Source organism: Eimeria maxima, genomic scaffold (genome assembly GCF_000499605.1).
Source record: "Eimeria maxima Weybridge genomic scaffold, Emw_scaff401, whole genome shotgun sequence".
In the NCBI taxonomy this organism is placed as follows: domain Eukaryota; phylum Apicomplexa; class Conoidasida; order Eucoccidiorida; family Eimeriidae; genus Eimeria; species Eimeria maxima.
The window spans coordinates 1-23,344 of record NW_013566480.1 but is presented as its reverse complement, the minus strand read 5'-3'; the positions used below and the strand labels follow the sequence as shown (position 1 = coordinate 23,344).

Below are 23,344 nucleotides of genomic sequence, written 5' to 3'. Positions count from 1 at the left end.
CAGGCAGCGCCCTTGTGGAGACGGCTTCAGGCGTCTACTCAGGCTACAGGAATCCGAATCCTCGCCATCTGCCCAAACGAATTGTTTATTTATCTTAAATATATTACAGGGAAGGATCTTATCGATACAAGGAATGAAGTTGTGGGACTACAATGAGGGACTGACGAAAGCCTGAACATCTATGCACGTGTACAAGGGAATTGGCCACCTCTCAGTGGCCTCTATCTCCGCCGGATCTTGTTCGACCCTCACTAACGAGGCATGACAGCAAGTAACCCGTTGCTAACGCAAAGTGCAAACACTTTTGTGCACCCACAAACCACTACTGCTCTCATAAGCAGTTGCGGATACCGTTGTAGATGACGTGGGCACTCCCACGCTTCCGGCCGAACAGCAGCACGTCATTGATGTATCAAATCATTCACTCCTTATTGATTGAACCGAATATGTCGTGGTTGATCCGCCAATGCAGCTCGGCAGGTGCCTTCATGGGGACAACGGGCATAGACGCGCGCACCGGCTTGCAGATGCGTGTATGCAACGCAATCGTGTCATCGGGATGGTTTGTGCCTCTGAGAAAGCATCAGCGAACTCAGGTGCAGAATGTAATACTTTACACAGCAAATGGGTGGGCAGGTCGTCGATCCGGCGCATCAGATATTGCTTTTCCACGGCGATCTGGTTGAGGGCGTGTATCGTGCTGCATGCCGTCCTTTTCCTTCGCCAAGCCCGGTTTTCTCCAATGCACTCTTTGGTGCTTGGAGTTTTCTTTTCATAGCAGTTAGTGTGCTTAAGGCTGCATTTCCTTTTCAATATTTGTGGGTTACCGTTACATTGGATCGAAGCCCGAGTCAGCCACCGTCCGAATATCCATCGGCTCAATGTGTGGAAGGCTTCCAAACCCACCCCCTTCCTTTTCTGCATGGGCAGCATACACTTTTCTTTTTTTTTCACACTATCCATGATGCGCAGGTAATCGATCATCCGTGCGACGTCAAGCCTTTCCCCAGAGTTCCTTAAATGCAACGGAACTCCCTCTCGAGTTTTCAGGCGTCCTAATTACAGCGGGTATAGCACCAGGAGCTGCGGGAGTAGAGGTAGCCTGCCATGAGTTGCAAAGCAGCCTGCAGCAACCCACGGTGCAAGATAGCGCCGCTTACAAAGAGGTGACTGTATGCATAAACCGTACAGAGAGTTATTGAAGACCTTTCCTTTCGCAACGTTTGTCTACTAGGAAAAGATAGGGGTTCATGCGGCCACATCAGAGATTTTCCACCGTGGCACGGGTAATGGAACACACACTGTTCTAGGCGTGCCAGTGTCAATCATCACTATAGTGGTCTGTGGCTGAAAATAGTCGGGCATTAAGGGACCCACATACATGGTCTACAAGTGGAGATGCTCATTGAAGATCCTGTTTCAAAGAGACAGGACATCACCCCCACCTTTCTGTAGAGGAGAGCTTATATTGTGTGCAGTCTGGGCGACATAGCCCCCCGGCGACACACAGGCCGTTTCTCGAATCAGTTGTACGTTCCTTTGAAAAGAGATATATCGATCACACGGGCTTCGAAGAAAGCCACAATAAAGGGGCTACGCTCTGCGGGCCCTTCTGGGGGGGGGGCGCTCGATACCCTCGCTGGGGGCCCCGAGCTTCAGGTGGCCACAAGCTACTCCTTTAAAGATGAAACAGCGCTTCTGGGCCCTTTGCTCTCTGTCAGAATATGAGGAAATAGCCATATTTATCTGGGTTCCCTGCCAATTAATTTGCAACAGCGGAGCACAGGGTCTCCCCGTTTGCCGCTCCCTTGGGGGTGCACGACCGCCTTCGTCGGCTGACCGCTGGCGTTCATTGCGTTCGTTTGGCTCTGTTTTTGCTCGGTGACAGCTCCATTTCTTATTTTTGTCCCAAGATTATCGTTTAGGTATCTTGCCTTCCCAAGCTTCTGCGGGAAACCGCTGAGACATTTCTGGCGCTGCTCGGTAAATTCGCGCGCGAACTACCGGGTGTCTCACTCGCTCCTTCTACCAGTGCGACGCTCTGTTCTCTTCTTCCTGCTAAAATTGCTGTTTTTGTCGTTTTTTCTCATATCTGCTCATGCAACATAACTCCATATCTCCCTTGACCCGCTGCCGGCGGCCCGCGGTCCTCTCGCGGTTGACGCGCGTTCTCTTCCTCGAGCCGGTGGAGCCATCTCCTGCACTGGCTAGCTGATGGGCTAGCTAGCCGGCTAGCTACCCGACTAGCTAGCAGCACAGATGAGGGTGCAGCTGCTACATGTTCCCGCAGGAGACGCCTTCGTGGCTCTGTTGCTGCCGGCCTTCATCTCGACGGTGTATGGTGGATTTCTGGTTGCTGCGGTACTGCAGCAAGTGGATAACCCCACCCCGGTGGCTCCGAATCCGGTTTGGGGGCCTGTTGCTGTGGCTCTCGGAAGCGCCTTGTGCTTCAGTTTGTTGCTTGCCCTTGCGGGCCCCTACGCCTACAGCGATTCGATCCCTGCAGCGGACTTGTGCCTTCTGGTGGGGCTGCTGCTTCCGGCTCTTGCTGCTGCCCTTACAGTGGGGCCTCCTTCCCTGGGGCTTACACCTGCCAGGCTCTATGGTGTCCCGTATTTGGCTGCTACCGTTGGGCTCTACTGCTTTGCCGGGCTCTCACCTTCGCTGCTACTGCTGCTCGCAGGAGCAGCGGCCGCCACCTGCGCTGCTCAGGCGGCGCTGTGGGGAGCTGGTGTTGATGACCAAGCGTTGAGCACCCTGCATGCAGCAGCAGCCAACTTTCTGGGGTGGTGTCTATGCACGCGAATATGGCAAGACGCTGTGGCGCTGCTTGTTGCCGAGCTGCTGCCGTACCAGTCCGCATTCGCGGTACTCCCAGGCCTAGAAGTATACGAGCGTAGAGTCCTAAAGTCACAGCGCATTCACACTTCTGTTCCTGTTGCTGCGGTTGCTGTACCAGCTGCGGCTCCTGTTGCTGCCCATGCTTCCGCCCCTACTTCTGGTTGCGCATCTGCTGCAACAGAAGCAGAAACACCTGTAGCCGCTGCAGACGCATCGTCCGCTGGAGACCTCTCAGCGGCTCCTGCAGCTGCAGAAAGCGATGAGGCTCCTGCAACAAACTCAGGCAAGAGCTGGCGGTGGAGCCCCGGAGCCTTGGTCCTTCCTAAAGGTATACAGCAACAGCAGCCTCAGCAGCAGCAACCAGTTAAGCAGCAGCAGCAACAGCAACAGCGGATCAACTTGTCAGCTTACGAGAAGATCCCAAGAAATACCAGGGCTTCTCTACCTACGCTGTTGCAGCAACAGCTACACCAGAAGCAGACGAGGCTCCGGGGCGAAGCAGCAGCGGACAGCTCTCTTCCTCGTAACTACTCACCTGTTTCACCGGGAAACGCAGACATGCCTCTAAAAAGCCACCAGCTGAAGCAAGATCCACAGCTGCATCATCAGGAGCACCGCCACAAACTCTGTGACGCGCAACTGCAGCAGCGCCAGCAGGGCCAGGGGCAGCAACAGAACGCGCAACAGCAGCAGCGGCCGCTGCCGAAACACAAACAGGCGCGTTTTACCGACCCATGCCCCCGTAAATCCCCCCATATCCCCGTTGAAGGTGCTGAAGCTAAAACAATAGAAACCGAATATAGAGCTGCTACAAGTGCCACAGCAGCGGCTTCTCCGCATTCGAGGGCTGCTGCTGCAAAACTCCCACAGTCACCCCTTCATAGCTGTCAGCCTCCACAAGAACACCACCAGATGAAGCAAGAACACGACTACCAGGTTGATCGGCACAAACGCCTAGAGCAGCAGCAACAACAAGATCACGAGAAGCAGAAACAGGCCGATCAGCGAAAGAGCCAGCTGCAGAGGCCGAAGCAAATCCAACTCATGCTGCAGGATGCCAGGGGCAGCCAGGCACGCTTTCGCACCAGACGACAGCACACGACTCCCTCCAGGGTGTTGCAGAGGGCTGCTGAAGCAGCTGCAACATCGGCAACAGGAGAAACCAGTGAGGAGAGCAGACGAACAGCCAAAGGCCAGCACCGGCACATGCCGGCATCTCGAAGACAGTCCCTACCAAGGTTGTGTCCGTCGCCGCCTGTTCCCACACGCCAGCAGCAGCAACAATACCAGCAACTGCAGCAACAACAGCAACATCATCAGTCGCATCAGCTGCACAGGCAGCAACATTCCATTGCTGGGACCCCCCCCCACCCCTTAGATTCAACAATGATGGGCATGCCCCTAGCCAAGGGATCGGCAGCTACGCGTGCCGCAGCGACGGCGGCTGCAGCGGCTGCAGCGGCTGCGGCGGCTGCAGCAGCGGGTGTTGCTGCTGAGACAGCCCAGTTGTGGCGCTTTGGAGGCCTGGGACTGGCCCCTGCAGACGTCAGCTGCTCTGTTGCCCCTTCTTCAACAGGAGCAGTAGCAGCATGTGCCAGGCCTCGTCGTGGGAGCGCTCACCAAGGGTGCAGCAGCAGCAGAAGCAGCAGCGGGGTGCAGCCAACTGATTGCGCTGGTCGGGAGCTTTTTTACAAACCCACACTGGGCCTCCAGGTGGAGCGTGGGGCCGCGGGAAGCCGTGAAGTTCTATCTCTAGCACCAGCAGCAGCAGGTAGTGCAACTCGACAATCTGAGTGCCCAGCAACGATAGCAGGTGGTGCCGCTTCTGCTGCAGGAGCTGCTGCCACAGTGGCCAACCTGCGGAGCCCTGCTGCTGTCCTTAGGAGAGCAGCGAGGAGGTTGGATGTCCTCCGCAACAGCCGAACAGTGACACTAAAGAAGAAGTGGACAGCAAAACGATCCCTACAACAGCAGCAACAACAGCAGAGGCAGCAGCAGTATCTGTTGCACCTTCTACAAATGCAGCAAAAGCCATCGCCCACAGCCATAGACAAGGGGCCTTTCCAGTCCCAGCGTTTAGGAGGGGCCAGCAGTAGCTGCAGCAGCCTGTGTCGCAGTAGCAGCCAGATCTCTGCTTCTCTGCACGCAGCAGTAGCAGCAGGAGCGGCACTGGCTACTCCGCACCTCTCCACAGGGGCGTTGGGGATAGGTAGCAACAGCAGGAGAGGCAGCTGCTGCAGCAGTACCTACCTTTCCAGTTCGAGTGCTGCTGGCCTTGCAACAGCTGACTTGCCCGGCTCTTCTGTTGCTCCTCCTTCAGCTTGTGCTTCTCCAGGACCGGCGGCTGCTTCCGTTTCTGGCGGCGCCTCTGCTACTGCTGCTGCTGCGCCAATTCCTACCACGAGTAGCAGCAGCAAGAATGCCGAGTTGCGTCTGCAGCAGCAAAGGCTGCAGTGGCTGCGGCAGCGGCTTGCCGAGAACCAAATAGACGACCTTTTTGTGGAATCCCTCGACGTTTGCTGGGAGTGCTGCTGGCGCTTTTGTCACAGTGCAAAGGGTGCCACCCAGCACGATGCTCTGTCTGCGCCTGCTGTCTCAGCTCCGGCTTCTGCAACTGCTGCAGCAGGGGCCTCCACATCTGCTGCTGCTGATGCTTCTGCTGGGGATGAAGCTGCTGGCGGGAACTGCAAGCATCAGCACGAGCAAGTGGAGCCAGGAGATGTGGAGCAGCCTTCACCCCCGCACAAACAGCGGCTCCAGCAGCTCAAAGAGCTGCAGCAGCAGCCGCTGCTGCCGTTGCTGCAGCAAGGGGAGGCACCACCACTGCCTAAGAGGCAAGATGACGCGTCAGCTGCCCTGTCGGCAGTGAGGGCTATCGGCGCCCTTGAAGCTGCAGCGTAAGAAGTTTCTGCACTGGGCTTTTGTGCTTGTGCCTCTCATCTCCATTATTTTCCCTTCAGTCATATACTCCATGGTCCAGCAAGCGCGTATTGCTGCATAATCTGCCCGATTCTGCAGCTGTTTGATTGCATTTCATTCCCGTGTGCTTCCGGCCAGGGTCTGCATCTAGCTCGTTCCCTCGCGTATATGGTACTCCTTCTTATGCAGCATTTGCAACTGCTGATTCTACTGCGGGAAGGCTCCTCCTGCTGTCCTTCGGCCCAGCCGTTGCTTGTTTGTTAGTGCGATTGCTGCAGGCGTTTGCAGCAGTGGCGGAAGCAGCAAAAAGGGGGAGGGTCAGCTTTGCCGCAGCATCTGCTGCAGCAAATTATCTGCAACGCAGCATCAGCTGCAGCAGAGACAGCAAGTGCTTCGCGATCAATTGCAGCAGGAGTCGCAGGATGTTGGAAAGAAGTGGCAAAAAATGATAGTTTAGTAACTGTTCATGTAGACCAGCGTGTGCCGTTTGCCCAAACACAGCAGCAGATGCAGCACTGGCAACAAGAAGCAAGGGGAATATTATGCTTTTACGGAAACATTTGGAAAGGGCCTCTGCGGTGGATTCACAGCGAGAGGCTGCTGAGGCCTCCGACGAAAGAGGAACGGCAGCTGGAAGCTGTCGCCTTTGTCCTAACAAGGGAACTTCTGAGGAGGGATCAGCAAGGGCCGCAGCCTGGGCCCCTCGCTGCAGCAGTTGCTGCTGCTGCCCCATGTGCCCGGCAGGTGCAGCAGCAGCAAGATCCTAAACCTTTAGGACTGCAGCCGCAGCAGCAGGGAGTATGCGCAAGCGCCACACAACAAGTCCTAGCTGACAGCCAAGCTCACCGCAGCAACCCTTGCAGCAGTGACAGCAGCAGCTGCGATTCACCCAGTAGCCGACGGGCAGGGATGTGGATTGGAACCCGCACACCAGCAACTCTAGCTTCTGCAGAAGCAACTACAGTGGCGACACCTGCAGCAGCATCAGCAGCAACAGCGGCAACAGTAGCAGCAGAAGCTGCAGGAAAACAGAGCGAGGCAGCTGGTCAGGTGGCGAGACAACTAAGACAGCTAAGGGTCAGAACTCCTTTTTTGGATGGGGTTGTCAGGGCAAGCCAAGCAGTAGCAGCACCAGGAGGAGCCACCACCGGAGCAGCGGCAACAACCCCAGAGGAGCGTTGCATACGTTTGACAGACACGGACTCGGGGAGAACCAGCCAGTGGAGCCTCTTACAGCTTCGTCTCTGCTGCAAAGCGACAGCTACTGCTCTCTTCCTGAGGCTCCAGCACGCGGTGGCTGTCCTTGCTGCTGCTGGCTTGTTGGTGCAGGTAACGCGCCGCAGCATCCCTCCTCCTATGCCGCTGCAGCGCCTGACACTGGGCTTCGCTGATGCTGCCATTGAGGAGTGAGCAGTTGCTGTTGCAGTTGCTGCTGTTGTGTTTGCTCCATTACTGGCGCTACGGGGAGTTGAAATGAGCAACTGTACAGCACTAGGTGCCCTTGGGGAATGCGTAGACAAGATTGCTGCTTCTTCGGCGAATGCTGCTGCTGTTGCGGGATTGTGCCTCGCTATGCGCTACAGGCAGTACTGTGCTTGGCGAGTCGGTTGGATGGAGAGAAAGCGTCTTTGTAGCTGCAGCAAGCCGGCGCTGCTTCTGTGGGGTTTGTTCAGTTTGTTGCTGCCTGCTGCTGCCTTCTGGTGGGCCTGGGACGGAGCGCATGGTGGTTGCAGGCAGCAGCAGCCCCAGCAGTATCATTTCAATGGCTTTAAATTCTATGGAGCATTAAGATTGATGCTGCAGCTGGGCGGAGAGGCCGCTCTGTTCCTGCTTCTCCCCTGCAGCAAAAGCAATGACAAAGGAGCCGGGAGCAACAGCAAAAGCAGCTACAGCAACAGCAGCAGCAGTGGCCCTCAGGCCAACCATCATATCCGCTGCTTGGTATCATATTTGTTCCACCTGAGGTACGCTATGAAGTGCAGCAGTGCAACAGACACCGCCTATGCTGGTTGCTGCTTCTGCTGCCGTTGCTGCTGCTCGCAGCAGTTGCTGCTGCGGGGTGAGAAACGACCGTCATGCACCTGCTGCTGCCTCAGGCTCTGCCTCTCTCTGTTGGACGTACCCTTTCAGCTGCATCTCTTGTCCCTTCGGCATCAAACAGTCGAGGACTTGGTGGTTTATGGGCCTTTGCTGTTGCAGCTTGCAGCAGCCGCTCTGCAACAACAACAGCAGCAGCGCCACGCTTGCCTCCTCTTTATGGTGTACTCTGCTGGCTACTGTTGTGTCGTCATTGCCTGTCTGATCCTCATTAAAAGTCGAGTGCTACAGGGGCCTTCCCCTGTCTCACTCGTGCTATTGCTCCTGCGCAGCGGAGCTTCCTTTTCTGCCATGTGGTCGGTGCTGCACTGTCTGGTGCTGCGGTGAGTTGTCTTCAGAGCAGAAGCGGGCTGCCTGCCTTCCGCTGGTACCGTCCACAGATAGCTGTGGAAGGTGGCCGGCTCCCAGCCAGCTAGCCAAGCAGCACAGCTAGTCAATTGGGATGCCTCCCAAGTGTCACATATGCATGAACAGCTAGCAACACGAAGGCACTACTGTCGGCAGCGTTTCCAAAGCGATGCAGTTGCAGCTTAGTGCGAAAGAGAGCAGCACCAGCAGCACCCTGAGAATGAAAACAATCGAGCGGCTAGCCACCAAACACGATGGTCGTTTGTTTGTGAGCCGGGAGTGGAAGGGATAGCCAGTCCCAATGCTCTAAGCAGATTGCTAATGGTTTCCAGTCCCTTTCTGATGCTGCGGCTGCTACTCTTCAGAACAGAGGAACACTCCAGCAGGTGCGTCTTTTCAACAACCGTGCTGCCCTACTTGTTGCGTCTGGAGGCATCAGACTGCTGCGGCTGCTGTGCTTACACTGGATCGAGAGCAGAAGTCCAACCAGAATCCCCAGCAAGAGGCACGACCCCAGGAGAAACTGTGGCAACGGAAGAAGCAGCACCCGAAGTGAATCCGGGGGAAAAAGAGTCTCTGCCCGCTGCTTCAAAGTCAAAACGGCTACGGCTTTCTCCGCAGCAGCAGCAGCATACGCCCCATGGATATGCAGTAGGGGAGACGTGCAGGAGCAGTAAAAAGCCCCTAAAAGGCAAGCAGCAGCGACCCAGACTGCACAGTGGGGCTGCTTCTCCTCCATACGCAGCTTCGAACAGCAGCAGCAGCAACAACAACAACAAGCGCAGAGCAACAGGAACAACAGCAAGACGCAAGAGAGGCTTCTTCCATGGGATTGGCACTTGCTTTTTCAACGTGCAAAGAAGGCTTCAACAAATCGCTAGCGAACATCTAAATTCGGTGACAGAGAGCAGCTTGCATCAGCAGCCGGAGGAGCAACAGCAGAAGCAGGCGATGAGGACGCAGGTGGCAAGCCGTGGTCTGCGGCGCTGCCGTTCTACAGGCTTTTTCATTGGGAGAAGAGGGGAAACAGCAAATTGTGTTGGGGATGCTGCTGCGGTTGCTGCCACTGCGTGGTCAGATCTGGAGCCTTCCCGTACCTACAGGGAGCTGCTGGAAAGTCTCCCTTCCCTTAGCCGCAGACGGCGGCGTCGCCGCACCAGCAGCAACACAAGCAGCGGCAGCACCAGCAGTAGCAGCACAGTATGGGATATCCCCCGCCCCGTAGAAGATACAATGTTGGCGCAGAAAGGTGCTGAGCCATCTGAGCTGCAAGAAAGACAACCCAGAAAGGTTCCCAAAATGCTGCACTGCTGCCTCTGGAGGCGCACCCCACGAGTAGCAGCAGCAAAGACACTCGTTGCTCCTGCCCCGCCAGCGACTGCTGTAGTTGCTGCCACTGCAACGCCAGGAACTCCAGGAATCTCGGTGCAAAGTAGCATCAGTAACAGCAGCAACAGGAGTAGCAACAGCAGCAACAGACCTGTAGTTCCGGCGGACAATGTGAGCAGCGGGAAATGGAGGATACGAAGCGAAAGCGGAGGTTCGCAGCAGCAGCAGCTGCGTCTCAGCAGCGGCAGCACCAACGGCAAACGAGCTGTACGGACACTTGTGAAACTGTCAATTGAACCCGGTCAAGATCGCGTGGCCCTACCTGCTGCTGGCCAAATCGGTATTGCTTCCCTGATGTTGTTTGTGCCGCTGCGGCTGCTGCTACTGGTGCGGACGCTTCTTTTTGCTGCTGTTCTGTGAGCTTGTCTGATGCACTATTCCCTGGTGTTGCTGTTGCTCCACAATGGTGCTGCTTGCGTATGCAGGTCTGGAGACGGTTCGTGAGACAACGACGTTCACACAGCAGCAGCAGCATCTGCTGCAAAACAAAAAGCAGGTGCTTCAGCGTGTGCATACGAGGCTTTTGACCCTTTACAAGAGCCCAGTGCTCCAGCACAAAACTCCTAGCTCTTCGTTTCCCTCACCAGCAGCAGCAGCTGCGGCGGCGGCGTCTGTGCCTCTACGCGATGGGCACTCCTGGAGTCGGTTCCAAAACCCCAAGTTCTTAAGCAGCAACAGCAGCTCCAGCAGCACCAATAACATCGCCGCCTGGCTAAGGGGAAACAGCATCAAAGAAAGTCCCCTCAGCAGGGTGCCTCGGGAGGCGGGGCAGGCCCAAAGTCTCGCGGTGCTGTCGGCGTGGCAGAAGCGGCGCATCAGCAGCAGTAGTAGCAGCAGCAGCGGTAGCAGACTTTGGGGAGACACAGGAGCCTCACCGTCGGTGCACCTGGTCCGCTCAGCAGCGAAGCAAGCAGCGCACGCGTCTTATCGCCTCCCGCTTTTCTCACCTCGTCGCACGACTGCTGCTACTGCAGGCCAGAGCCCGGTTGATGCTTTCTCTTTAGGCACTGGAAGGTTGGTGAGGAGCGATGATTACAGCCCACAAGGGGACAGCAGCAAGGCAACAGCAGCTGCTGCAGTCTGCAGGTGTACAGACACTGCGCGCTCCGGCTGGCGCAGCAAGCGGCAACAAGTAGCGACACTGCAGCAACAGCTGCAGCTGCAGCCCTCTCGCAGTCTGAATTTTTCTTCTCAAGACCAAAGGGCGGCAGCAGAATCGGGATACGGATTGGCTCTTGCTGCTGCGAGAGGCGGCGGCGCCCCTGCAGCAGTAGCAGCCTCCGGGCGCGCCGAGGGACGCGCCGAGGCGCGGCCTACCACTTCATCTGCTGCAGCAACGGACGTTTGGATTTCCGTACCCTATCTCCATCCAAGCTGGACGTGTGTTGAGCTTCTACACAGGCAGCAGCAGCCGCAGCAACAACTGTGGCACTCCCGTACTAGTTCTGCTGCTGCTGCAGATGTGTCTCCTCAACTTCATCGCGTTTTCAGCATGAGACGCCCCGAAAAATTAAGCGGCAAAAGCAGTGGCAGTAGCAGCAGCCTCTGGGGAGCAGCAAATACGAGAGAAACACTAGGGCCAAGAGAGACGGCCACAGATGTTATTGAGCAAGTTCAAGCCCCCCGCGCTTCTCGCCGTCCCTCCCTATTGCAGCCAGGGTGCTTGCAGCGCTCCGCTGGTGCTGCCTCGTCAACTACTACTGCTGCTGCTACTGCCTCTCCTGCTTCTGCTGCAGCCGGAGGAGGCGGCTACACGACATCTGGGGCTTGGGAGCCCCAACGAGGGAGCAGCACGAGCAGCAGCCAGCAGCAGAATCAGGAGACGGTAGCATCAGCGCGCGCAGCAGCATGTGCTGCCGCTGCTGCGTTGCATCGGGGCGGAACTGCCCGCGTACGGGCAGCAAAAGAAGGTGCTGCTGTTGTTGCTCAGCGAGCTGCAGCAGCAGCTTTGATTGCTGCAGCAGAGGAGGTAGGAGACGGCCTATCAGACTCCCGGCAAGAAGGGAAGTTCTTCTACCCCGAGCAGTGCATTCGAGACAGACTTCAGAAGCTCTTCTGGGGGCTCAGTGTCTAATTGTGAATGCATGCAGTACAGCCGAAAGGGAAAGAAGCAGTTGCAGCAGCAGCATCAGCTGCTGCTGCTGCAGCAGAAGCAGCACCATCCCCTGCAGCTGCAAGGGCTGTTGCGTTCAGAGACAATCGACTCAGCAGCAGCAGCCCTAGCAACAGCAGTGCTACCAGATGATGAAGCAGAGGGCAATTGCTGCTTCTGATGCAGCAAGCGAGCAGCACACAGCGCATGGGCAGCAGCAAGCATTGTTCATGCACCAGAAGCAACAACAGCAGCAGCAGCAACCAAGCCAGCTATCACGGGCAGCTGGTGGCAGCTGCTTCTTCTGTTTGTTTGCTGTTCCAAAGGCGCATGCTGCTGCTTCTGCTGCCAGTGCTGCGGGCCTGCTTGGAAAAATTATCCTCCCGATAAATTCCCAGCAGCAGCAGCGGCCGCTACTGCTGCTACTAGTGTGTACCGCAAACTGTCTTAACGAAAGAAGTGCAGAGACATTGGGGATAGAGACGCAGACAGAGAAGCAGGGAGAGACAATAGAAGACAAGAGGTCTCGCAAAGATTCAGCAAGCTAGAAACAGACAAAAGAGGCATGCAAAGAGCGATAGAAACAAATGCAGTGCGAGACAGACAAGGACGCAAGAGGCGCCAAAAACATACAACGGGAGCGTTAGACAATACTAGCACTAAGCCCTACACGATATCCAAAGCCCCGCAAGACGGTGAGCTGACGCCGAACTTTAGGATCACTCCGGAGGTGCTGTAATGAGGTGCTAAGACCCTCATCTATGAAGATTACACTTGTGTGGGTTCTGGGTTAGTGTGCTGCAACCCCTTAGCCTCAGATGCAGCAGCTTGCTAGCACAGGCACGTGCAGCAACAGATAAAAGTCGTAGAGTTTGGTGGATACAGAGTATGTACATAAAGTGCATAGAGGCAGTGCGCAAAAGGACAGAAAGTTCTATCGGTGGTCTTCGCAAAGGTATGGTGTTGTTGCTGTTGCAGCTCCTGCTGCAGCTGCTGCAGTGTCTAGCGTTTGCTGCGGGACCTCAACCTGCTGCTGCATCTGCTGCTTCGTGTGGTGATGCTGTTATGCCTACAACTGCTGGCGCTCCATGATGCTGCCGGTCTTGCTCCTGTTGTGCCGTCTGCTACTAGTACTAGCTCTAGTAGTACTACTACTACTAGTACTACTACTACTGCTGCTGATCCTGTTGCCTGGAGGCTAGCATGACGAGGACCCTGAAAAGGAGTTCCGTGGAGGTTTCACTGCTCGCAGAGACGAGGTTACCGTCGACGACGAGGCCCCCTGTCTCAGAAAGGCCTGCTGCTGTGCGGGCCCCTTCGGAGGCAAAGTGCAGCTCGAGGTGCAGCGGCAGCAGCCCGAAGTAGGGGTGTCTGTACACCGCAGAGCACGCACGCAAATGACAGAAAAAATGCGTTTACGCACAAACGCGCCAACAGCAACAGAAGAGCACAGTCTCCGAAGCAAGCATATACCACTGCCGTGGAGAAGTGCCCAGACATCCGGGCCCGCTCAGGTGTATACGAGGCAGCTCCATACCGCGGGCAGAACAGGAACAAGCTAGATGTTCATATGCAGAAGAATACCAACAGGCACCTCCTGCAGACTCCCCTTGGTGTTAACAAACACCCCAGACAAATGCATGCATGCATGCATATGGGGCCGAATGAAAAACAGTTGACGCCGCAGGCACATGCTAGTTTTGCTGCCGCAGAGCAGCGTGCAGACACAGAAAATCCATGCGCAGAAAGCCCCAAACGCCGCTGAACACCCAAGTACTCTTCACAACTGCAGCGCCAATAACAGCAGCAGCTACACCAGCAAACGCAGCTGCAGCTCACCGTGCCTCCTCAGCGAGGGGGACAGTAGATATGAGACGGCCGGCCAACGGAAATGCCTCAGACCCTGCAGCAAAAGCTTAACTTCACAATTGGGGTTTAGACCTTATGGCTTGGGTTGGAACAGGAGAGGCAGGCCGGTGGGAGCCAGGAACCCTAAACCCCAATTCATCCACTCTTATCCTAAACCCTACACCCAAAACCCTTGTCTTTACCTGCCAGAGGTTTGGCGCATAGGGCGAATCCGCCGTATCCCAGTACCCCCACGGGCTTTTTCAACGCCCCAAAGTCTTTAATGAGGGCCCCCGTGCTGGCGCTGCTGTAGAGGTCGATTGCTGCTCCCAGATGATGCGGCAGCAGCAAGCAGCAATAGTCGGCTGCCGCTGCCTTGCGTAGCTGCTGCGGGTGCTGCAGCTGCTGCATTAGCAACTCAGCGTCCTCCTCCTTATGCTTTTCCAACAACAACCCCACCTCCTCGAGGTGTCCAAAGGAAGCCACAGGCGGAGGGGACCCCGAAGGCGTCACAAACTCCAAGGTGTATCCACAGCTCCTTGAGGCCCTGTGCATAGCTAAAATGGAGGCCAACGAAACACCAGCTTCGGCAACAAATTCCTTCTCCCCCTCCTGGCTCGTGCTGCAAAAATGCATTTCCGAAGACACCAACACGCACACCTTGCGCGCAGCTGGGGGAGCCCGTAAGGGCGACCCTAGAGCTAGCCCTGGAAGCGCCTCTAGGGAGGCCCCTGGGGAGGTCCTGGCGAAACCAGTAGGCTCCTCTACAAGGGGCAACTCGTTCCCGAGACGCGCTGCCGTTTCAGGTGTATCACCAGATGGCGGCTTGGGGGTACTCTCGGGCGGCCCCCAGGGGCCAACCCCTTCAACCGAAATTCCATCCATAAATAGGCGACAGGGTTAATTCAAGAGGTGAAGTGGTATGGCTGAGCTGGGGGCCCCCCTGGGGCCCCCGTAACAGAGAAAGTATAGAAGGGCAACAATTGCACAAAGCGTGAGCTCGCCGGAAGTTTACACTTGAAAATAAAGCTTTAACAAGGATTCAAGCATTTAGCGGCCTACGTAAAGGGGGAGTAAGAGGGAAAGAGAGCAATGAATGCAGCAAAGGAGGCAGCACTAGGGGCCGCTGGGCAGACCAGGCAGCATACGGCCAGTTTCTGGAATGGAACTCACAACAAATCGGGGGTAAATCCACTAAAATGGAAACGTAAAAACAAAAATACACAGTGTATTGGTGAAAAGTGTAGAAAGACACACAATGTAAGTAGAAGGAGGGGAATTACACAGAATGTGTACCTAACGAGGGGAAACTGCGAAAACGGCAAGGAAACACGGAGAACATGTGCAACGATAGCAGCAAAGTGTAACAGACATAAATCAACTAGTTACAATAGAAGACACTTTGAAGTATATGATGACAAAACGAGGAAGAATCACCGAGCCTGTCGTAATGGTGTTTGCATTGGAACAAACTGTCGCCGTCCTACTGCTGGAACCTAACGCTGTGTCAAAACCCTCAACACTTAACCCTGAAATGTAAACCCCAATAACTGGACCCTAAACTCTACCGCAGCTCGACCGGCACTCCCTCGAACGCCCCCTCCAGTGCAATTACGCTGCCACAACACTGCTCTGAAAAGGGAAACAACTAGACTGAGAAAATCGGTTCCTGTGTTCCTACAGACAGCAAAAATTGCCAGGAGAGCGCTCCGTGGACGTATCGAAGAGGAGCCAAAGAGGAGGGAGCTCGCCGTTGGAGCCCAAGGGCCCCTCTGGGAGAAAGCCAATTAAGGCTCTAGGGAAGATGCCGTGCTTCATCTTCCTGGGGGTTCCTTTAGGAAACCCGAAGCTCTATTACCAACGCAAAGCCCTAAACCCTGATGCCCACTTTGCTGCAGCTGCGTATTTTGGGCCTCTTACGGGGTTTGGTACTAGGCATTGATGCGCCACTGTTCAGTGGGTGTTTATCTGCCTTTTGTAGTCTCTTTTTCTTGCCACTGCCACCTCTTTCCCTTGCTGCTACTTGGGCTGTCTTATTTTCGGCTGCTCCGTCTCCACCTGCTGCTGGGGTCACAGATCTGCAGATTGTAGCAAGGAAGAACCCCCTGCACCTATGGGTGTGGGGTGAGGCCCGTACGCAGAGCGAACTGAAGGCTTCTAACGCATCCTTCAGCCTGCTGCAACCCCTGCTGCTGCTGCTACAACCGCTTCTGCTGCTGCTGCAACTGTTGGCGATGTTTTTCAGTTGCAGCTGCATTTGTGCAACCGCGGCAGACGGAGGAAACCATCCTGGGTGGAGAGGGGGACGAGACACTCGCCAGTCCTTAACGGCCTCTTGCCGCTGCTGCTGGTGCAGCCCCACACTGAGCAGCACGGCTTCATTTTCGTGTACATACACCGAGCATGTTGAATAGCAGACGAGGCTGACCGCGGGGAAAGCAGATAACGCATGCAATAACAGCTTCTGCTGCACTGCAGCAAGACGTGCAACCCTAACCTCGTCCTGTGCTGGCGGTAACACAGAAGGGATCGAGGCCCCTTGGGGGGGACAATCGGCTGTAAGCATAGTTGCCACATCCACATGACTCAACGACGGGCTAGAACCCCCACTCCAAGCCTTCCAGCCTTCCCAACTCCAGTGCAGAAGGTCCGGAGGGTCTTCAGCAGCAGAATAAACAGCTGCAGGAGCTCCTGAAGCAGATTTGGGTGCAGCTTTAGTTGCTTCTGGAACAGCAACAGCAGCTGGAGCAGCCACCTCTGTTGCTCCTGGTGTTGCTGCTGATGCTATTGCTACTGCTGTTTTTGCTGTTGCATGCGTCGGGAGGCCGCTACCTGAGCAGGAGGGGTCTAATAGGATTTTCTGTGCCAAGCAGAACGGAGGGACGTTACCGCGGACAGCAGCAAAATCGGCCCGTCGCACCTCCACCAGCAGCAGCGGCAAAGATGCCGCTAACTCATTATAACTTGCTGCAGCAGGTGCAATTCCTGCTGCTGATTCTGTTGCTGTGGTTAGTGGGGTGGCTGTTGCTGCTTCTGTTGAACGACACGGCTCATCAGATCGAGCGAAATAGAGAGGCTGTTTGCTTGCCAGCTCAGCAAGCCTCAGGAACTCGTCCATGTCGCTGCTGTTGCTACTGCTGCTGCTGGTGCAAGCTGCGTACTGGTGGGTGCAGCAAGGAGACAGGTAAGGCCCCCGCAGCGCAGCTTCCTGCTGCAGTCTTCGCAGCATTGCAGCAAGTCTCTTTGCGTCTCTCTCAAGAGCGATCAAATGGCCCCTTTTGCCCAGCATATCTGAAGCAGCAGCAAAAACAGCAGCAGCAGCAGCAGCAAGACTGCCTGGGGATGGGCTATCAGCGGTAGATATATAGCAGAAGCCATACTTCCGCAACTACTAAGCACTGCAGCAGCAACAATAACACAATTGACACAGCCACAACAGCTTCCAACATTGTATCAATAGCAGCAGCAGCAGCCATAACTGCTGCTGTTGTTGCTCCTAACAACTATCCATAAACAGCAGCAGCAGCAGCAGCAAGACTGCCTGGGGATGGGCAGTCCATCCCCAGGCACAGCCACAGCTGACGCTAACACCTCAGCTCCCAAGGCAGCTAATAAGGGAAAATAATTTGTTGGCAAAGCTGCACAGATGCTCCAATATCTCGGCAGGTGTGAAAACACCCCAAGACGCACCAATGAAAATACATCATCCAGATACCCCACAAGCGAATGCACCATATAACAGCAGGGAATGGAGCAGCAGCAGCTACAGCAGAAAAAGCAAACGCAACAGCAGCAGAAGCACATTGCAGCAGCTGCTGTACCGATTATATGTAATGTTTTGCTGCCTGGTGCAGCACAGGCTTCAAGGACAATGTCTCCTTCTGCTACTGCAGCCGCAGCGGCAGCAGTGCAACTGGCTCGATCTTGAAGAGAGACAAAGCCTCTTGGCACCAGTTCATGCAGAAGCAGTGATTGCTGTTGTTGCTGCTGTTGTTGTTGTTGCTGCTCCTCCTCTTGTTGCTGTTGCTCCGGAAGCTCTTCCCTGCCGACCTTTCCCGCAGCATCCGACTTTTCCTGCTGGTGTTGCCACGGCTCCTTTTTCTGCTGGTTTTGGTGCTGAGGTTGCTGCTGTAATAGCCGTGCTGTAGCTGCAGGAACTGCAACGACACAAGGTAGCAGAGGATCTAAAAGGGCCCATGCAATGCAGGGAAAATTGTCTCTAAGGAATTTCGCTGCTGCTGTTGCGTCCCATAGGCGTCGGTTCACTCGCAGGTATCTCGGAATCGCTGCTACTGCTGCTGCTTCGGGTGCTGCCTCAGTTGTTGTTGCACTGAAGAGAGACCGCAGCTGCGCCTCGCGAGCCAGCAACTCCCGCCGCAGCTGCCCCCCTCCTTCAACTCCCTTAGGAGACAGGAGCAAATCGCGGAGCATCAGCAGCAGCAGATAGTCTCGCATTGTTGCTGCTTTTGCTGCCGTCGTTGCAGTGCTTGCTGCTTGAGGCCCCGTGGGCGCCGTCGTGAGGCCTACCTGATCCAGCAGCTGCTGCAGCAGTGGTCGCATTGCTAGCGTCTTCGAGAGAAGCGCGTACACCTGAGCAACAGAAGCAGAAGCAGAAGCAGCAGAAGCAGCAACGCTTGCCGCAGGAACACCAACACCAGGAGCAGCAGTAGAGGCCGGTGGAACTGCAGCAGCAGCAGCAGGGACAGGAACACATGCAGCAGCCGCAGTAGAAGCATGGGCAACCTGAACATCAGCAAAAGGAACAGCATGAGATGCAGCAGCAACAGCAGCAGCAGATAAGCGGTAGGATCATACCCTCGCTAGTGCCTTAGGTGGGGGCCTGGCGGCATCATAGAGGGCCGCTCTCAGGCCAATTTGCTTCGAGTCCATCTGCTGCAGCACAGCTGCAGCCTGTCGGTACACGTCCGCCATTGTGAGCGCAGAAACAGCAGCAGGGGCAGCAGCAGCAGTAGTAGTAGTCGCTGTTGCAGTAGTAGTAGCGGCAGAGTCCTCTCAAGGCAGTATTGAGGCCCCGAATGCCTGCAGGGAATAGTAGAGGCTGCAAACGCTGCACGAACTCTCAAGCCCTTTTAGAGAGGCTCCCTTGGAACAAAGGAGTAGAGGGGCCCGACAGGGGAGGCCCAACTTTGAGAGGCCCTCAATGAGTTGGCCCATGCGAGCTCAATAAAAGAACGGCCGTTGCAGATAGAAAGACATAAATGTCAGAGTGGAGTACCCTAGAGGCCGTGAAGAGAAGGAACGGGGCCTAAGCCCATGAAAACTAACCCATCAGCCTAAGTCCCACAGAATGAAAAAGCTACCTCCCCTCCTCAAATGAAAACAGTGGGAATTCATATCGCAAATCAGCAGCAAACGAAAGCATTGCCGGGGCACTGTTCTTGGCTTGGTCCCGCGGGGGTCCCTATGTGGGGCCCCCGAGGTCGTCGTCGGCTTCGGGGGGCCCCCTGCAAGACATGACGCGCATCGCAGCAGCAGTTGGATGCTCTTTGATCTTCTTTTTCTCATTTCTTCTACTTAACGAGAAATTTAGCGGCAAAAACAACGAAATTTACTCATACACTCAACAGTCGGTTTGCTGCGCTCGATCAGGTGTACGGTTTAGGTTTAGGATCGAGATTACGCGTTTGACACGTTAGATGGCGGCTCTCGGGAAAGCCGCCAAAAACCCCAAACGGTATACTATAAACCCTAAGCCCTATGTCGACTTCGTAAACCGTATTCCCTCAGGATGAACCTGTGGATTATCTGCTCCACAAGGGGGCCCCCAATGAGCTCCTTGCTCCCTAAGGTTTTAAGGGGGTGGCCTCAACCCCAGGGGCTTCTCCCCTTGGAAAGATTAAAGGGGCGCTGTGTGGCTTCATCTGCTTATGGTACCTCTCTACAAGGAGCACCCCCGGCAGCAGCCGCTGCTGCAGCAACTGCTTCTGCTGCCCCAAAACTTGATATGGGATGCTTCAAACCCCGCTTCTTCTCGTCATCTTCTGGGCTCCCCCAGGGGGCCCCTTGTGAAGCAGGGAGGAGCCGCATACGAAACATTGGGATCAGTGCACACATAGATAGCGGAAAAACAACCCTCACTGAACGTATTCTTTTCTACACGGGTGAGGCCAAAGTATTTGGTGTTTATGGTTTAGGATTTAGGGTTGGGGGGTTGTGGTCAGCAAGGACACAAGGAGCAGCAGAGAGTTGAAGCTTGAGATTTTGCTGCACCCGACTTGCAGATTCTGCGACGTCGACAAGGGACCACAGTGTTGCACCGGCGCATGCAGAGGCGGTCTCGAGGTTTAAGGCTTATGGTTTAGGAATTAGGGTTGTGTGTAGGGCGTATTGCGGAGATCCACGAGGTGAGGGGTTCCGACGGAGTTGGGGCGAAGATGGACTCGATGGAACTCGAAAGAGAAAAAGGTTCGGCAAACCCTTTTAACGACCCGAAACCCTAAACCCTAATTGCCACGTCCTTAACCATAAACCCCAATCTCTAGAGATAAAATAAGAAGTGAAGTCTTGGCTTGCAGCTTTTTATGTCTTTGTTAAACTCCAAACCCCAATAAGAGCCCCCAGGGCCCCACCGAAGAACGCAATCTCAACACTAATCCCCACACAATCAACCTACGCCTTTCTCTAAACTCTATTCTATTCCGGCAATAAACCGTAAATTCTAAGCCCTAGCCCATGTTTATTGTGGAGCCCGTGCGTTGCCAGCCAGCCTTGCCAGCCTTTTCGGGATAGAGTCTCGTCGTGTTACGAGGATTGAGGGTTTACGGTTTAGTGTTTTTGTGCAGGGATAACGATTCAGTCGGCCGCGAGTTACTGCTCGTGGGAACTTCCCGATGAGCCCTCTGGGGCGCCCTCTGGGGAGCCCCTTGGGGTGGGCCTGAGGGGTTCCTACACGGTGAATTTAATCGACACCCCTGGCCATGTAGACTTTACTGTCGAAGTGGAGAGAGCGCTGCGAGTGCTAGATGGTGCAGTTCTAGTGGTTTGCGGGGTTGCCGGCGTGCAGAGCCAAACCCTAACGGTGGACAGGCAAATGCGAAGGTAAGCACTAAACCCTCAAGCTGTGGATCGAAGGGACCGAGCAACCTGCAAAACAAATGAGGGCTGGGCCTCCGTGGGAGATGCGAAAATTCACGGCAGCAGCATGAGCAGTTCAGGGTTGAGGGTTTAAGGTTTGGGGTTGGGCTGCAGGTACGGGGTGCCTCGTTTGATATTCGTGAATAAATTGGATCGTGATGGAGCCGATCCGTGGAGGGCGCTGGTTGGTATTCGCAAGCAACTCGGCATCAATGCTTTTCCTCTCCAAGTAAACCGTGAACCCTAAACCCTAGGGATACACCGTACAGTGGACGGCAAACGTACTGACTGGGCGTTGGGGTTTTTTAAGCTCCAGGCTTCGGTATTTTGAGTTTAGGGTTGACGTTTCCTGTAGCGATATGGTTTAGGGTTTAGGATTCAGGATTTTTCGCAGGTCCCGATAGGCACGGAGGGGAAACATCAAGGGGTTGTGGACTTGGTAACATTTGAGGCAGTTTATTTTCGAGGAGAGAAGGGCCAGCAGGTGGAGAGGACGTTGGATATTCCTTCACCACTGCTGCAGGAGGCGAGGCAGAGGCGCAGTGAGTTGATAGAGGCTCTCGCGGAGAAGGACGAGGCCTTGGCTGAGGTGTACATAGAGCTCGGCGACAATGTGCAGCCTGCAGACCTCCACCAGGCCATTCGAAGGCAAACCCTTAAACACGCATTCGTCCCTCTCCTAATGGGGTCTGCAAAAGGCAATAAAGGCGTGCAGCCTCTCCTTGACGCTGTTTGCCGCTACCTGCCAGCACCGCGTAAGTTAGCTCAAATCCCCGTAAACCCTCGTGAACTGATGTTGCCAAAGGGTGTATTTGACTCCATCGCACAACAGGCCCCGACCAAGTAGCTTTTCGAGGCCTACGAACAGGACAAATACTCACGCAGGTATATAAGGCGAACATCAGCGGGTGCATAGAGGGTTTAGGGTTTGGGGGTTAGGGTTTGCAGATGACCGGCTTCAAGTGGCGAAAGATTTGGAGAGGGGAGAGGAGGAAGTTGAGCTCTCTTGTGACCCAAAGAAACCGCTTGTGGCGATGGCATTCAAGATACAAGTAAACACTCATTGCTCCAGTTGTGCACATCTCAAGCCGACGTCCTAATTCCAAACGCTTTTGCACGCCTTAGGACTAAACGCTAACTCTAAACTCTGTACCTTGGTGACCTGAGTTGTACGAATTCCTCGCAAGCTCATGCTTTTAATCCTTGTCGCAAGGCTGAGATCCTTATTTAGAGCCCGAAAGCGTAAACGCTTGACCCTAGTTTTATGCCAACTCGGTAACCACTGAATGCACACCGCAATTGATTGTAGACCCTAAACCGTTAAACCTCCCTCGTTTATTATTCTCGCTAAGTTTTTATTTCTCCCCAAATTGTAGAGACTGAGCCTCGAGTGGTCTGCCTGAGCTATTCCGTGGTGTGTATTGTGCAGCGGGTTTTTAGGGTTTAGGGTTTAGGGCTTGGTGCTTTGTTTGCAGGAATTGCCCGTCGGGCAGCTGACGTATCTCCGTTTATACCAGGGGTCGTTGCGTAAAGGAGATTCGGTTGTGGATTTGAGCAGCGGGAAGAAGCAACAAGTGAAACGGCTGCTGCGCATGCATGCAGACGAGGCACGGGAGGTGCAGCAAGCAACAGCAGGAGACATAGTAGCGGCTGGGGGGCTGTTCTGCCATTCAGGGGTAACATTGACAGACGGCCGTACGCAGCTGGCCCTCAACTCCATGCATGTGGCTGAACCAGTGGTCTCTTTAGCGGTCCGAGTTCAGAAAAAGGACCATCAAAGCAAGTTCTCAAAGGCTCTTAACAGATTTCAGCGCGAAGATCCCACTTTTAGGTAAATTCCCTCCTCTTCAGCCCTTAGGACAGATCAGTCAGCCCCCATTAAAGTATTAACAATAGACCACGCCTTAGTTGTAAAGGGTAGACCGTTTAAACGTCGGAGAGAACCCCCGTATACATACGCACATACATGCATACGCATACATATACATACATACATATACAAACACATATGCATATACATATACATATACATATACATATACATATACATATACATATACATATACATATACATACCTACGTACCTTGAAAATCTTCAGAACCCTAGACCGTAAACCTCCCCGTGTTGACCGGTTGCATGTGGTGTGTAATGCTGGAGTGTGTCGTTTCCATTCGGGGTGTAGGAGGTTTTGTTGTAGGCTGTTTAGCGTTTGGGGTTTAGGGTTCGGGGTAATTATCAGTGGATATATTTGTTTACTGTGTGTGTGTGTGTGTGTGTGTGTGTGTGTGTGTGTGTGTGTGTGTGTGTGTGTGTGTGTCTGTGTGTCTGTGTGTATGTGTGTCTGTGTGTCTGTGTGTCTGTGTACTATGGGTGTATAATGTTTTACAGAGTAGCACAGGACAAAGAATCGCAAGAGACCATAATATCCGGTATGGGGGAGCTGCATCTTGATATCTACCTGCAGCGCATGCGCCGCGAGTATGGCCTAGAGGTGGCTGCAGGGCGACCTGCTGTGAACTATCGCGAGTCGCCAACACAGCGCGCTCTCTTTGATTTTACCCACAAGAAGCAGACAGGAGGCGCAGGGCAATTTGCTCGCATCAGTGGATACTTCGAACCTCTCCAGCAACAAACAGATCTTACGGACCCCAACAAACCAAATGTCTTCGTTAATGAAGTCGTAAGCCATATATATATATATATATATTATATAT

At 54.6% G+C, this 23,344-nt stretch overlaps 4 protein-coding genes across 4 annotated transcripts; 2 read left to right on the top strand and 2 right to left on the bottom strand.

Moving 5' to 3' along the window:
- Positions 1 to 2,259: 2,259 nt before the first annotated feature.
- On the top strand, positions 2,260 to 11,668 carry EMWEY_00031610 (hypothetical protein, conserved; the record flags this gene model as incomplete). The annotated part of the gene is made up of 7 exons (XM_013481729.1): positions 2,260 to 5,738; positions 6,039 to 6,837; positions 7,090 to 7,166; positions 7,344 to 7,701; positions 7,960 to 8,180; positions 8,571 to 9,874; positions 10,020 to 11,668. The coding sequence occupies 7 exons, from the start codon at positions 2,260 to 2,262 to the stop codon at positions 11,666 to 11,668; spliced, it is 7,887 nt and encodes a 2,628-aa protein (XP_013337183.1).
- A 1,187-nt stretch (positions 11,669 to 12,855) lies between these two features.
- Positions 12,856 to 14,419, bottom strand: EMWEY_00031600 (hypothetical protein, conserved; the record flags this gene model as incomplete). The annotated part of the gene is made up of 3 exons (XM_013481728.1): positions 12,856 to 13,057; positions 13,526 to 13,589; positions 13,738 to 14,419. 3 exons carry the CDS (start codon positions 14,417 to 14,419, stop codon positions 12,856 to 12,858), a joined length of 948 nt encoding a protein of 315 aa, XP_013337182.1.
- A 679-nt stretch (positions 14,420 to 15,098) lies between these two features.
- Positions 15,099 to 18,466, bottom strand: EMWEY_00031590 (hypothetical protein, conserved; the record flags this gene model as incomplete). The annotated part of the gene is made up of 4 exons (XM_013481727.1): positions 15,099 to 15,166; positions 15,455 to 16,825; positions 17,356 to 18,124; positions 18,350 to 18,466. 4 exons carry the CDS (start codon positions 18,464 to 18,466, stop codon positions 15,099 to 15,101), a joined length of 2,325 nt encoding a protein of 774 aa, XP_013337181.1.
- A 1,033-nt stretch (positions 18,467 to 19,499) lies between these two features.
- On the top strand, positions 19,500 to 23,310 carry EMWEY_00031580 (elongation factor G, putative; the record flags this gene model as incomplete). Its single annotated transcript, XM_013481726.1, has 8 exons — positions 19,500 to 19,656; positions 19,877 to 19,960; positions 20,338 to 20,593; positions 20,744 to 20,858; positions 21,024 to 21,384; positions 21,578 to 21,681; positions 22,105 to 22,460; positions 23,019 to 23,310. Coding segments are annotated over 8 exons (1,725 nt in total), but the record flags the coding sequence as incomplete, so codon positions are not given.
- Positions 23,311 to 23,344: the final 34 nt, after the last annotated feature.